Genomic DNA, 14,887 nt, shown 5'->3' with positions numbered 1-14,887 from the left:
ACGTGGTCGGTCCCCTTCACGTGGTCGGTCCCCTTCACATGGTCGGTCCCCTTCACATGGTCGGGCCCCCTCACATGGTCGGGCCCCCTCACATGGTCGGTCCCCTTCACATGGTCGGGCCCCTTCACATGGTCGGGCCCCTTCACATGGTCGGGCCCCTTCACATGGTCGGTCCCCTTCACATGGTCGGTCCCCTTCACATGGTCGGGCCCCTTCACATGGTCGGGCCCCTTCACATGGTCGGGCCCGGGGGGCTTGAGCCCCGGTAAGCCCGTTTATATTCAGACGGCGGTGTCAGGAGAGTGTGTGTTGTCGGAACAGAGGACCGGCAGATCTGTCGTGTGTCGCGGCCGAGTCACGACAAGAATGTCATAATGACCATCGGAACCGTCAAACACATCCCGTAGTCTGATCCTGGCGTTAGGTACATTTTAAACAGATCAAATGTGAGATAATTTTACGCTTAATCGTAAATAAATCTGTTCATGGATTGACGGCCCTAAAAGCAGTATATGTTGTGCTCTAAGTTCCCTGATGATGACGTGTTTTCTGTGTTTTCAGATGCAGATCGATACGAGCTGCAAGCAGCGTCCATGGCTTCCCCCATGAAGAGTCCTCACAGATACAGTCCCTCTGTGTACTCACATCAGGTAACTATCACCTGACCCCCGATCTGATGACCGGGGCGGGGGGGGAGTAGATTGAAGTTATTGTTGGTACTACTACTACCCCAACCTTCATCACTTTGTAGTCTTCTCCTCCAGCTTCATCATCCTCGTCTGCTGGAGAAAGACATTAAAGTCTCGATATGATGTTTAGATAATTGTTCATTTAAATTGTGTTTTAAATGCCACAGAATCATTTATGAATGTTGACTTTCAAAATCATTAATTACAACTAAATTCACCGACTGCAGTTGAACAGTTTACGAGCACCGTGTGTGTTTAGGAAGAGAAGATGTGCACACGCACACACACAGCGCGATGTCAGCAGACTTCCTGTCGTGTTGATAAATCTGAACATCAGGAAAGATCACAACTGATTTCATCATTTTACTGCCAGAAAATCACAGCGCTCGATAAGAGACGGTCAGCTGAGCTGCAGCAGAAGTTGACGTACTGGTTGTTCGTTAGTACCTGCAGAATCCATCCCGGTTTGTCCAGTGGTGTTAATATTAGTAACCATGGAAACCGTCCACATCACTACCTTGTTCTCCACATAATGACTGCAGCCTGAAGGCCTTTACACACCGGGGACATTCATTTGTACTTCAGTATATTTCTTTGAACTGTTGTTTTTCTGAGTACTTTCACACTGAATATTCTGCGGCGAAAAAAATAAATGTAATTTTTTTCAGAACGAGGTCGATTTCACTCCGTGAATAAAACCAGTCACGCTGTGAGGAACGGCGTGAGATGCTCCTTTTAGTTATGGAACAACACGGAGGCTCTGCAGTCTGAACCAAGACAGTGAACTTTCCTTTCAACCTCGACAAAGGCAGCGTAGACCAGATCTCATCCTTCCCTTCTTACCTTTCACAATAAAAGCCCTAGAGGCCAACACACCAACCCGACATCAGAGAACTAGCGGTGATGAAGGCCGAGCGTTGCGTCGCCTCACATCACTGTTGTCTTGGCCGACAAGTTGCATTTGAACACACCACAAAGACTCCAGCCGACGGCCAGTCAGCACGTACGTTCTGCGTCTGCGTGAGAGGAAATAACTCTCCTCACCAGCAGGCGGCGGTAGTCTATATTCATCATTCAGAAAGAGAAACAGGAAGAGCGAGGACGGAGGATATACAAGCCGTTGTTACGATGCGTACATGAAACAAAGCGGCGTCTGCCGACCATTTTCACAGCGCTCTCCCTCACCACTGAGCTTCATTCCAGATGTTCATGTTGCTGTGAAACTCTCTCCTGACTTCACTCGTCGGCTTGCTCTCCTCTCGTCTGTTTCTCCTCTCGTGCGCTGATTGGTTGAAGCTGAACAGCCAATCAGTGATTTCTTTCACCGACAGGCGGCGCCGCTGATTCAACATGCTGAATCGGCCAAAAAACCTCCGACACGGGCAGACTAGAGCCGACGGTGTCGGACACAACCGCAAAAACACTAGACCGACAGACGCTCAGCGACGGCTCGGTGTGTCAGAGCCTCTGCACATATCATATTCACACGTGCCTATTCTGCAGTTTCCTGTTTTTTACTCGTCGTCCCCCCCGGTGTGTAAAGGCCTTTAGAGATGTGTCATTAAACAGAGTTAGTGTGTGACTCGTGTGTGTGTGTGTGTTCAGTCCTCAGAAAGCCTCCGGCAGACCGACAGCCCGTCGTTCCTCCAGCAGACCTCCAACTCTCCATTCCGGGGTTCCTACAGTCCCTCATCAGGCCAGAGCTTCTACCCACGCCACCCTGCAGTGACCCAGGACCACCCTCCATCCTCCTACCCCAGTCGCACCCCCACCCCCACCTCCTGCTCCTCCTCGTCCTCCTCGTCAGACGCCAGGCCGCCGGCGGGCTCTCTACACCAGCAGAGTGGCAGCAGTAACGTGGACGGAGGCCACGGCTACGGCGGCAGCCACTTAAAAGCGAGTCTTTTGAACAGTGGCGGCCTGGCGGGGACTCCCCCACCGGGCCCCCGGGCCCACGGGCAGACTAAGATAGACTCGGGCCCCCCCCCGGCCTCCAGAGGGAGTCAGCAGCAGCAGCAGCAGGTGTCTCGCAGCCTGAAGTCGGGCAGCCCGGGCCAGGCGGCGCTGCAGGCCGGCTCCAGGCTGCTGTCGGCCACCGGACCGGCTCACTACCCGCAGCGGGGGACGAGCCTCAGTCAGTTCCAGCACTCCCCCCTCCAGGGACCCGGAGTGAGGACACAGTCAGGAAGCTTTTAGGACCTTGTTCAAGTGTGTGAGTGTATGTGTGTGTGAGTGTGTGTGTGTGTGTGTGTGTGTGTGTGTGAGTGTGTGTGAAGCTGCGTACCTCCTCGACCCCGACGGCTGCGGTGAAACGGGGCTCAGGGAGTCTTGGGAGGGGAAATGTACAGACAGACCTACGAGGAGTGAGGACTTCTTTACGGTTCCCTTATTTTCTGTCTTTTCTTTATTTTCAGAAACAAACGGAACGACCACGTTCTGCTCAAAGCTAATCGAAGCTGATCGAAGCTGATTGAAGCTGATCACTGACTCTGGACTTCATAAAGGAATCAGTGGATGAAAAAGATAAAAAATCACATGTAACTTGAAATTGTCCCCCGTGGTTCCTCGTCATGTGCCGGACTGTGCAAACGGGCTCTATAATGTCGGAAAAGTCAAAACTTCCACACAAATGTCTGTACAGAGTTCTAAAAGAAGCCGTACCTGTCGCCGTGGTAACCAGGTTGGATAAATGCTGAGATGGAACTGAAAGCATTTTTATTTTATTTTTTATTTTCTTTTGTTACTTTTTTTTGTTTGTTGATTTGGCGAGAGGCCGGGTCTGTGCTGCAGGAAACCAGAGTTTGATTTGGATAAAGGGGGGACGATGCGAGCAGAGCCGAGGCGTTAATCATCCGTTCTAAAGATGCATTAGAGAGGCGGGGAGGCGGGGGGGGGCGGGGACACCTTCATTCCACACGCCAGCTTCCAAACATGACGACATCTTCTCTCACGTTCACTTCTGTTCTGGTTCTGTTCTGTTCTCTCTCACCCCCACTGGACTGTCTCTGTCTCTGACGTCTCCTCCGGACGCCGGCGCTGTAGATCTCTGATATTATATAATTAATATAATATAGAACTCTCATATTGTAATTGAGACTTGAGACGTAAACCGGTCTTATGATTCATGGTGCTGCATTCTTGTTTTTTTTGTTTTTTTTCAATAAATTTGAGATCCAGTTCTGTTCCCCACACGGCTGCATTCATCTTGTCATGATATTAGTTTGATTTTCCTCCAGATTGATATGAATCATAAATATATCTGACAGGAACTTTCTTTAAATGTTAATATGTATGTTGTTTTCTGACCAATGGTCTCATTCCGTGTGACAGCGATGGAAACCAGTGAAGGGATCTCTGGGAGCGTTTAGAGGTAAAACACAAGCTGCTATGTTCCCCCCCACAGAATGCTGTATTTTTATTTTGAACTCATAAACTGACGCCACCTGTAAGACAGAAACGGACGGTTCTCCGGACCTCAAACCGACGTTAAGCTGACCGCCTCTCCTCCTCTGACTCTTTATTTTGGACCGGACGTGGACGCGTTTGTGTGGAAGACTTCAAGGACCGAGGAGGGTCCCGGTCTTGAGACTGGACCCCCCCATCCCGCCCCCCCACAGGAAGGGTACTCATGTTACATGAATGTCTGACAGATTGAAAAACCCAAAATTAACCAGCACCTTAAAAAGAAAGAAGACACAACAGGACAATATGTATGATTCTGTGTACTTGTATAGAAAGAAATGTGATTATAGACTTTGTATGGAGAAAATATAGTACACTGAATTTACCGCATGATATTTGTTTTTAGGGTCCGAGGTGGTTGGAAGCGAATCATCGGGTCTGTTCCGACATTAAAACCAGACGCTGCGTTCTCTCTCGTTCTGTTTTGTAAAAGATGGTTCTGTTGGGTTTCTTTTATTTTTACACAGATCATAGTAGTAACTATTTCAATTGTCCCCCCCCCCCCCCAAAAAAGGTTTAAGAAGCAAGAGATGTAATGCATTTTGATAATAAAATAATCATGATGGTAATGTATTTTGAGAAACTACCATTGTGATGTTTCATTTGAGGGACTCAATTTGTATGTTTTACTCGCATCACGGCAGCACAAGCTGGGAAGAGAAGACTTTTTACAGTGTGGAGGGGATACCGGACCTATTGGAGATGTAATAGATGTATAGAGGATGCAAACATGTCCTGCTGCTTTATGGTTAATAGTCTCTCTATGGGCCCATTGCAGAGCCTGTTTTCACCCAGCGGTTACTCTCCGTCCTCTATCAGTGATGAAAACCTGCTAATATTTCAGTGAAGGTGGTGGGAAGCTCAGGTGAAAAGGGTATATAAATGAACTACTAGATATCACCATGAAACTTCACCAGTTCATTACTGACATTAAGACAATTCTTTTTTGCATTACAAGTTTTCTGAAATTATATGTTTAAATATGCAAATGAGGCATTATCTTATTAAATATGAGCAGAAATGTGAACATTGGATAAAACCAGGTTCAAAACTCTTGTTTCATTTTGTTGACATATTAGAGTCAAAGGTTTCTACAGAGGAGATTATGGATATATATTTTTTTAAAGGGACTAACTTTTTAAGCGTATAAATGTACCGGGTCGGGACACGTGCGCGCTCGCGTGTGGCCGGCGTCCCCGCTCCTCTGCCTGCTCGCCTTCACTCAGACAGAGCGCACGTTCTCGCGTACTCGCTCCACCTCTCACGTGCATGCTGCTCACTCCCCACTGCAGAAGAGTTAGTTTAGCTCTGAGAATATCTAGTGAATGTTCAGTGGACGTTTGTGCAGAAATAACTGCTGCAGCTCCTCCAGACCAACAGAGGTTTCCCGTGTCTTGTGAAGTGACGGGGCTCCGCAGAGAGAAACGTTATCGTCTCCCCCGTTCCCTCAGGCCGCGGTCGGGAGGCTGAGGCGGGAAAAGCCAACACTAGGATCAGCATTGATTCATGTAGAGACCTTGGTCTGGTCAGCTAACATTACTGCCAAGCAGCTGAAATATAGAGTGATATTGTGCTTTTAGCTGACGTGTGTCTCCTCACTGTGTTGAGTGATGCTCCTTCATGTCTATGTAGAGCGAGCACAAGCGCCAGCAACAGGACGCTGACTTTAGTTGACTTAACGGACACAGGTGTTGCTGTTAACAAGCATTTCTGAAAGTTACAAACAGTCCCTTTAAAGCTGCAGTAGGCAGTATATATTTTTGGCATCGTTGGGCAAAAATTCCATAATAACCTTTCAGCATATTGTAATTCAAGTGTTCTGAGAGAAAACTAGACTCCTGCTCCTCCTCATGGCTCTGTTTTCAGGTTTTACAACATCTAGCCTGTGACAAGAGACTTTGACCAATCACAGCTCATTTCAGAGAGAGAGTATTACATAGCATTTTTTCCCATTAATATTAAAAATATTGATAAGTGCAACTTTAACGTATCTCTTAAAGGGATAGTTGTGGTGTGTTGGAGTGGGGTTGTATGAGGTACTTACCCAGACAGAAGCAGACAGGAGTACCAGCACAGGCTCAAAGCGTGCTGTGGACGGGGGCAGCAGCAAAACGTACTTTAGCCTCCTAAAACAAAGGTTCACCTAAAAAATCAATATCAGTTGGTACACCCTGGACAGGTCTCCAGCCTATCACAGGGCTGACACATAGAGACAGACAACCACTCATGCTCACATTCACACCTATGGGACATTTAGAGTCAACATTTACCCTGCATGTCTTTGGACTGTGGGAGGAAACCCATGCTAACACGGGGAGAACATGCAAACTCCACACAGAAGGGCCCCAAGCTGGATTCGAACCTGTGATCCTCTTGCGACAGTGCTAACCACCGTGCACTAAGTGACATGTTTTATGGATATTTCATATTATATCAAATGCACAACAATAACAGTACAGAACAACTGATGAAATGTATGCAAACACTGCAGGAAGTTTGTGTAAAACAAGCATTTTGGATGAATTTTGATCAGATTATTTCCTGTGAATATTGCATCAGAGATAATGTATAAACTTTGAATACAAATTTGTCTGAATTATGTTTTTTTTATTTATTTTAATTTGAACAATCATTCATACCTAATATAGGCTTCTTTTGACACATTCAGTGTTTGCTTTGGTTGTTTTAACTGCCTACTTTTCTCTAATGCAGGACGAGGCTGTTGAGCAGAGAGGGAAGGCTCTGTGAATAGAACTTGTGTTCAGGTCTTCATTGTGCCCTTATCCTGTTTATATCTTAAATAATAATCCAAACTTTAAAGATAACAATTTCATTTAGTTTTCTTCACAGAAATGAATGAAATGCTGAGATATAGACCAACTGTATAATAAAACATAAGTTGTCTTACACCCCTTAAAAGTCCTCTCAATCCCCCCATGAAGCTTTGGCGACCCCTGGTGGTAGAGAAATGAAATATGAACTGTTTTCCCTCCAGTAAACATACAGTATCTGATAATCCATGTTTTCCAGGGGGTCCCTATCTGGAAGACACAAAGAGCATTTAAACAATCACAATGGTTGTGTGCACTCCATGTTGTCCTCTGCGTGGATCTTCAGATGTGTGTTTAAGTTGTCTTTCCTTTTAAAGCTTTTCCCACACGCCACGCACACATGGGGTCTCTCCCCCGTATGCGTCACCCTGTGATTCTCCATGTCGCCTTTGCGATTGAAACGCCGGCCACAGTCGCTGCACTGGTACGGTCTCTCTCCCGTGTGGATCCTCATGTGCAAAGTCAAAGCTCCACTTGGTCTGAAGTTCACGCCGCACTCCTTACACCGGTACGGTCTCTCTCCCGTGGGGATTCTCACGGGATCCTTCAAATGGCCCGACTCTTTGAAACGTTTGGCAAGATGGGACACGTGTGTCTTCTCTCATGAGATCATTCTCGTCTTCTTCCACTCCAATACCGTCTCTTTTCTCAGTGAACAAGCTGGAGTTGTGCTTTTGCTTTTGTCTCGTCCTTGTTGGTGCAAGCGTCTTAATCCATTCTCCATTCACCACACCGTCTGTGTTCTCTACGTCATATTCACTTTGATTTACAGAGTAGAAGGGCTGAGAGACTCTGGACAGCTCACAGCCGTCTCCTCCAGCATCTCGTCTCTTTTCCTCTGCTGTGTAAAATGTTTTGTTGGTCAGAGTTTGGTCGTGGCTGGGGCTCGAAGAATGATCGTAAACGGCGCTCTCTGACTGAAGAGGGAGTTCGTAGTCGTGGTCAGCATGTTCCTGAGATGATGTCAACTCTTCCACTTTGACCTGAGGGAGATCAGGGTCCTCGTGGTCCTCCTGACAGGGGCTCCGGTCTTGTTCAGTGTACGGTTGCTCATCAAGCCCACCTCGCTCTTGATGAGCGGTCTCCAGCAGCTCTACGAGGGAAAAGATGTTTGTGTCAAATACACAAACATGCCTCCATCTATGACTCCTTTCACATCTGTTAGTGTTGTCAGTAGGGCTGGGCGATAGTTCAGTATGATAAATCATCTAGGTTTTTTTCATTGCATTGAGCATACAGATGGATATAATGAAATAATCCATTTTAGCTTACATGTTTCTATCCTGTGTTGGATGTGCTTTCCTCTCCTCACCTTTCAGGGGTTCTCGCTGAAGTCCAGAAGACTCTGGATTTATTCCACAGGGGGTCTCAGCCTCCCTGGTCGATGGAGATGTTACTAACTCGTCACCATCACGCTCGGCTTTGACGTCTGCCGTCTGTTCAACAGTTCATATTCTGTAGAGGTGTGAGGGCGGCTCCTCGTGACCTTCTCTCTTCACAGACTGAGGAGACACGGAGATATTACACTGCTGCATGCAGGGCGGTCCTCGCTGAAGATCAGCCCTCTGGTTGTGCTCCTGTTTAACATGCAGGGTGCTCGGGTGGTCCCAGTCGTCCTCATGGCAGCGGTCGGGAGAATGCTCCTGATCACAGCGATGAGGACTGATCTGATGAGCTGCTGAATGACACAAGAGGGCATGAAAGGGGCGGGACACACCAGGTGAATAGATGTCACCATGAAACTTCCCTTGTTGATTATTTACATTAAGACAGTTTATTTTTTGTATTACAAGTTTTCTGAAATTGTATGTTTAAATATGAAAATGAGGCATTATCTAATTAAATATGTCCTAATTTGCATACATTCCCAGACCAGAAATCTGAACATTGGATAAAGCCAGGTTTAGAGTCAAAGGTTCTTACAGAGGGAATAATGGATATTTCATTTTATCACTCCAGAAATCAGAAAATACTGTCAACGGCGATAAAAAAAAAACTATTTTTTACATGTTTTTAGATATAAAATGTTCCATAAATCAGGCTATGAATGATGTATGAACAAACCCCTCTGTAAATAAATATATATATATAAATATACATATATATATATGTAAATATATATATATAAATAAATACATATAAACACTATATAAAATATATATATACAATTTTATTATTAATAATAATTGATTTAATTATTTTTCTTGTATCACAATTTTTTTCTGAAATTTTATGTTTAAATGTGCAATGACAAATTGTGTGCAAAAATTGATCAGTGCATGAAACATGCTATTTTTGCCTGTAGTGTAACTGAAGGGTGCTGCAGCTTCATAGTGTTTAAACTACAATGCCGCAGCTTATACAACTCTAAATAAAGTAAGATGAGTCTTTTCTCATTGAGTGATTTAATCCACACACCTGATCTGTGTAGTGTGACTTGTGGCCAGAGCAGCAGAGTTCTCAGGTGATCTCTCTCTGATGATCCACCAGCATCTTCTCCACAGTCCTGAAGATCTCCTCAGCTGCTGCTGTCAGACGCTCACAGATACTCTAAACAGCCATGTCTGCTCGGATGCTGGAGCTGTCACCATGATCATCTGGATATCACGTGTGACTTCCTTGTTGTGAACAGCTTCAGTGGTTTTTCTTTTTAAAAAGTGGTGTTAGCTCTCAGACAAGACTGCTGTCTCCTCCTGCGGGTCACTCAGGAGACTGCTCCGTGTGATAAACAAGCCTTCAGCTGGATAAAACTGACATTCTTCTATGTTTATTTATTTTGCACAAGTTAAGACTACACAAACACAACAACAAAATAAATAATATACAGTGCAGGAAGAGGCAAAAAAAACACTGGGCTTTTCTTTCTCTTTGCATTTTTTTATATCCTTGGGACAATAATAACCACAATCAATGTTTTTTTTTTAACAGACCCGATTTTTAGGGCTGTCAATCAATTAAAATATTCAAATCGCTTGATTGTTTTTAGTTAATCGCAATTAATCATTTTTTATCATCATCATTTAACTACTGACAACATTTCTCCCAAATTTCAAATCTAAATATTGTCATTTAGAGCATTTATTTGCAGAAAATGACAAACTGGTCAAAATAACAAAAAGATGCAGTGTTTTCAGATTTGGAATAATGCAAAGAAAACAAGTTCATATTCATTTTTAAACAACACAATACCAATGTTTTAACTTAGGAAGAGTTCAGAAATCAATATCTGGTGGAATAACCTTGATTCACAATCACAGCTTGCATGCTCTCCACCAGTCTGTCACATTGCTGTTGGGTGACTTTATACCACTCCTCAGCTGGGCTTTGTTTGAGGGCTTGTGACCATCCATCTTCCTCTTCATCACATTCCAGAGGTTTTCAATGGGATTCAGGTCTGGAGATTGGGCTGGCCATGACAAGGTCCTGATTTGGTTGTCCTTCATCCACACCTTCACTGACCTGGCTGTGTGGCATGGAGCATTGTCCTGCTGGAAAAACACTCTTCAGAGTTGGGGAACATTGTCAGAGCAGAAGGAAGCAAGGACAACTTTGTACTTTGTCTTGATTCATGCGTCCTTCACAAAGACAAATCTGCCCGATTCCAGCCTTGCTGAAGCAGCCCCAGATCATCACCCATCCTCCACCAAATTTCACAGTAGGTGCGAGACAATGAGGCTTGTAGGCCTCTCCAGGTCTCCGTCTAACCATTAGACGACCAGGTGTTGGGCAAAGATGAAAATTGGACTCATCAGAGAAGATGACCTTCCTCCAGTCCTCTATGGTCCAATCCTTATGGTCTTTTGCAAACCTCAGCCTGGCTCTTCTCTGCTTCTTTGGTGCTCTGACAATGTTCCCCAACTCTGAGGAGTGTTTTTTCCAGCAGGACAATAATTGTCTAAAAACATGCTCTACCAAACGGTTGAATTGTCCTTTACTGGTAAAAGCAGTGATTTCAAGAAAATAAATGTAAATTTTTTGTGAAATAAAAAAAACTTATGAACATGCACTGCTGTTAATATAATTTATTAATACATATTTAATGTTATCCCATTATATATTTGATGACAAAATGATATACAGTATGATTTTTCACCATTTCTGAGATGGTTTTCAAAGTAGCCTATGCTGTGTAAATATCTAGGATAAATACATGGAAATAATACGAGCACTGGTAATACAACTAATTTCATGGTAACAAATTGACATATGTTAGTATACCAACCTTTTACGAGCATTATAACAGTACATGGTTTGTGTTTTTCTTTTACAACTTATTTTTCAGACTTTTTTTCAGACTTTATTTTTCAGACTTTTTTTCAGACTTTATTTTTCAGACTTCTTTCGATCATTTTTCAGACTTTCTTTTCCGGCTTTTTTTTCCTGACTTTTTTTTTCAGACTTTATTTTCCGACTTTTCAGAATTTCTTTTCAGAATTTTTTTCAGACTTTATTTTTCAGACTTTATTTTTCCGACTTTATTTTCCGACTTTTTTTTCAGAATTTTTTTCCCGACTTTTTCCTGACTTTATTTTTCAGACTTTTTTTTTCAGACTTTTTTTTCAGACTTTATTTTTCAGACTATTTTCAGACTTTTTTTTCAGACTTTATTTTTCAGACTTTATTTTCAGACTTTTTTTTCAGAATTTTTTTCCCGACTTTTTCCTGACTTTATTTTTCAGAATTTTTTTTCATACTTTATTTTTCAGACTTTTTTTTTCAGACTTTATTTTTCAGACTTTATTTTCTGACTTTTTTTTCAGACTTTATTTTCAGACTTTTTTTCAGACTTTATTTTCAGACTTTTTTTCCGACTTTTTTTCAGACTTTATTTTCCGACTTTTTTTTCAGAATTTTTTTCCCGACTTTTTCCTGACTTTATTTTTCAGACTTTTTTTTCAGACTTTTTTTTCAGACTTTATTTTTCAGAATTTTTTTTTCAGACTTCATTTTTCAGACTTTATTTACAGAATTTTTTTCCCGACTTTTTCCTGACTTTATTTTTCAGACTTTTTTTTTCAGACTTTATTTTCTGACTTTTTTTTCTGATTTCTTTTTCAAACTTTATTTTTCAGACTTTTTTTTCAGAATTTTTTTCAGACTTTATTTTTCTGACTTTTTTTTCTGACTTTTTTCAGATTTATTTTTCAGACTTTTTCCAGACTTTATTTTTCCAACTTTTTTTTCCGACTTTTTTTTCCGACTGTTTTTTTCCGACTTTTTCCTGACTTTATTTTTCAGACTGTCTTTCCAGACTTTTTTCCGACTTTTTTTCAGACTTTTGTCAGACTTTTTTTCCGACTTTTTTTCAGACTTTTTCCTGACTTTATTTTTCCGACTTTTTTTTTCCGACTTTTTCCTGACTTTATTTTTCAGATTGTTTTTCAGACTTTTTTTTCAGACTTTTTTCAGATTTATTTTTCAGACTTTTTACTGACTTTCTTTTTCCGAACTTTTCCCTGACATTAATTTTCTGACTTTTTTCAGAATTTTTTTTCAGAATTTTTTTCAGACTTTTTTATTCAGAATTGTTTTTCAGACTTTATTTTCTGACTTTTTTTTTCAGACTTTATTTTTCAGACTTTATTTTCAGACTTTTTTTTCAGAATTTTTTTCCAACTTTATTTTTCCGACTTTTTTTTCTGACTTTTTTTTCTGACTTTTTTTTCTGACTTCTTTTTCTGACTTCTTTTTCCTGACTTTATTTTTCAGACTTTATTTTCTGACTTTTTTTTCAGACTTTTTTTTCAGATTTTTTTTTCAGAATTTTTTTCCGACTTTATTTTTCAGAATTTTTTTTTCCGACTTTATTTTTCCGACTTTATTTTCCGAATTTTTTTTCCGAATTTTTTTCCCGACTTTTTCCTGACTTTATTTTTCTGACTTTTTTTTTCCGACTTTTTTTTTCCGACTTTATTTTTCCGACTCTATTTTTCCGACTTTATTTTCTGACTTTTTTTTTCAGACTTTATTTTTCAGACTTTATTTTCCGACTTTTTTTCCCAACTTTTTTCCCTCACGAGTGAATCCTCTTCTCCAACATAAAGGATCTCTGGATCTCGCTGCAGCATGGCGCTGTGTGTGTGTGTGTGTGTGTGTGAGCATAGACAGAAGCAGCCGCATTTGGCGCTTGGCAGGTGTTAATTTCGGACCCTGTAGGCATCGTATGGTTCCTTCAGTACTGTAGAAAACGAGTACCGTCACGTTTTTAGAATTTTGGAATCGACTTGGTACCGAAGTATCGGTTCTCATGACATCCATACTAATAATAGATAAATGAAATAAAGAAATAGGTGCTCCAGTGTAAGGTGTTCACATGACAACAGTCATAAGATATTTTCCTCTAACAGTTAACACTCGATAGCTTTGATCTTTGTATGTTAATAATACATATCTGTGTTAATAAAACTGAAACTGAAAAGTTAGAACAATAACAGTAGCCAATCAGTTTATTCCTTTTCTTTTTAAAACAACAACACTAATGTATGATACTGGCTGCCATGCTGAACCCTCCTGTAACAACAATCCTTTTTCAATAGAAGACATAGAAGATAACATCACAACAGCAGAGCAATGGAGATTAAACCATAAAGAAACACATTGAAAAGCACTGAAATACAAAGTCAGGGGTCAAATGTAAAACTACAGTTTCCATATTTTGATTTGGTACCGTTGAATAACGGTGCAGGAGAGGAAGGGTTCATATTTGTGGGCAGATAAACAATAAAAGAGAGAGAGGCGGTCCTCAGTGAGCTTGATCCATTCAGAAGGACTAACTTTAAATGTCATCGTTTGCACCAACCGAAACCTACAACAGTGTAAGCCACTGATCATTATAGAATAACATATCCCATCAAAAACAATTAATAACAAATTCAATATCTAATGCTGCACTGAGCAGTTATTAGAGCAACAGGAGAACTGGAGTGAAACTCTTGTTCGTTCACACTTGCCTCGTTTAGTCCGGTTGAACCGAACCCTTGAGCGTTTACCTCCTCGGTGTGAACGCCGGACTCGAACTCTGGTGCCGCTAGGAGACTAGATCGCCGGTCGCTGTCGGCAGCTCTGTAGTCTCCTCGCGGCGGGGGGTGATGGCCGGACCGTTTAGACCCAGCGCCGCCATCACTGACCACCAGCATGCTATTCGGCTCAGTTTCTGTAACCAGTGTAGCATGAAAGCACGGTGGAATCACCAAGCCACTCAGTTTACTTCCGTAGTTATTATAACCACCTGCTTGAGGAACACAGCCGGCTGTTGTTTGATTGAATCTGTTCTTGTCTGTTTTTCAGAGCACAATCTGAATTGAGAAAAGTAAATTTAAAACTGTAGTTTTAAAGAAAAAATAAAATAAAAATACATTTGGGTAATTCTCACTTTTGTGTCTTCCATGTCAAATAGAAATGTTTGTATTTTTAAGCACTAATCTCTGTCCATAGAGAGGGTGTGTGTGAGATGTCTGTTGTCTTGATGCTGGTTCTGAGGCTCAGCTCTGTAGCTCTGGTCTCCTCAGCCGGCGGGTCCGGATAGTGCAGCGGACCGCCGGTCAGACTGAACGCCGTCTTAGCCCCGTCCAGCGTTCAGAGGAAGCCTCGTCTTTGCAAGCCTGAGATAGATGCAGCATGCAAGGCCTTCCCTGGTGGCGGCGGACGTACAAACAAAACCCAGTGGACTAAAGCAGACCTGAACACAGACCAGTGGATGGGAGGGAGGAAACAATCTTTAAAAAACAAAGGAGAAACAGAATGCAGTGAAATGAATGAGGACAGGGAGGACATTTCTCTGCCTCTCAGCTTGTTTGTTCTTAGCGTGGCACCCGATTGGACTGTTATCAGGCCATTAAATGTGCGTTATTGGTCGCTATAAGCACCATAGATGTGGGTCAGTAGGGGCCTACTGCGTTGTAAAAG

At 42.4% G+C, this 14,887-nt stretch overlaps 2 protein-coding genes across 13 annotated transcripts in view; one reads left to right on the top strand and one right to left on the bottom strand.

The window, feature by feature from the left end:
* The window catches only part of setd5 (SET domain containing 5), a 191,773-nt gene that overhangs the window by 49,979 nt on the left and 126,907 nt on the right, over window positions 1-14,887 (top strand). For 7 of the 11 annotated variants that reach the window (XM_074628277.1, XM_074627589.1, XM_074626817.1 and 4 more), the window contains 2 exons: window positions 562-650; window positions 2,295-4,654. In XM_074628277.1, coding sequence (XP_074484378.1) covers window positions 562-650; window positions 2,295-2,885 — 680 coding nt within the window. In that variant the 3' untranslated portion in view covers window positions 2,886-4,654. Of the gene's footprint in view, window positions 1-561; window positions 651-2,294; window positions 4,655-14,887 lie in introns of those variants that run through there. The other 4 variants (XM_074626191.1, XM_074628810.1, XM_074628974.1 and 1 more) reach the window with 2 other exon arrangements.
* Window positions 13,912-14,887, bottom strand: part of lhfpl4a (LHFPL tetraspan subfamily member 4a) — an 18,471-nt gene continuing 17,495 nt past the window's right edge. For both annotated transcript variants that reach the window (XM_074633893.1, XM_074633970.1), the window contains one exon: window positions 13,912-14,887. This exon is cut by the window's right edge and continues 2,102 nt beyond it. The gene's annotated coding sequence lies outside the window, so the exon portion shown is untranslated.

This window comes from Sebastes fasciatus, chromosome 1, assembly GCF_043250625.1.
Source record: "Sebastes fasciatus isolate fSebFas1 chromosome 1, fSebFas1.pri, whole genome shotgun sequence".
Taxonomy (NCBI): domain Eukaryota; kingdom Metazoa; phylum Chordata; class Actinopteri; order Perciformes; family Sebastidae; genus Sebastes; species Sebastes fasciatus.
The sequence above is the reverse complement of the archived record's forward strand: the minus strand, read 5'-3'. Positions and strand labels throughout refer to the sequence as shown.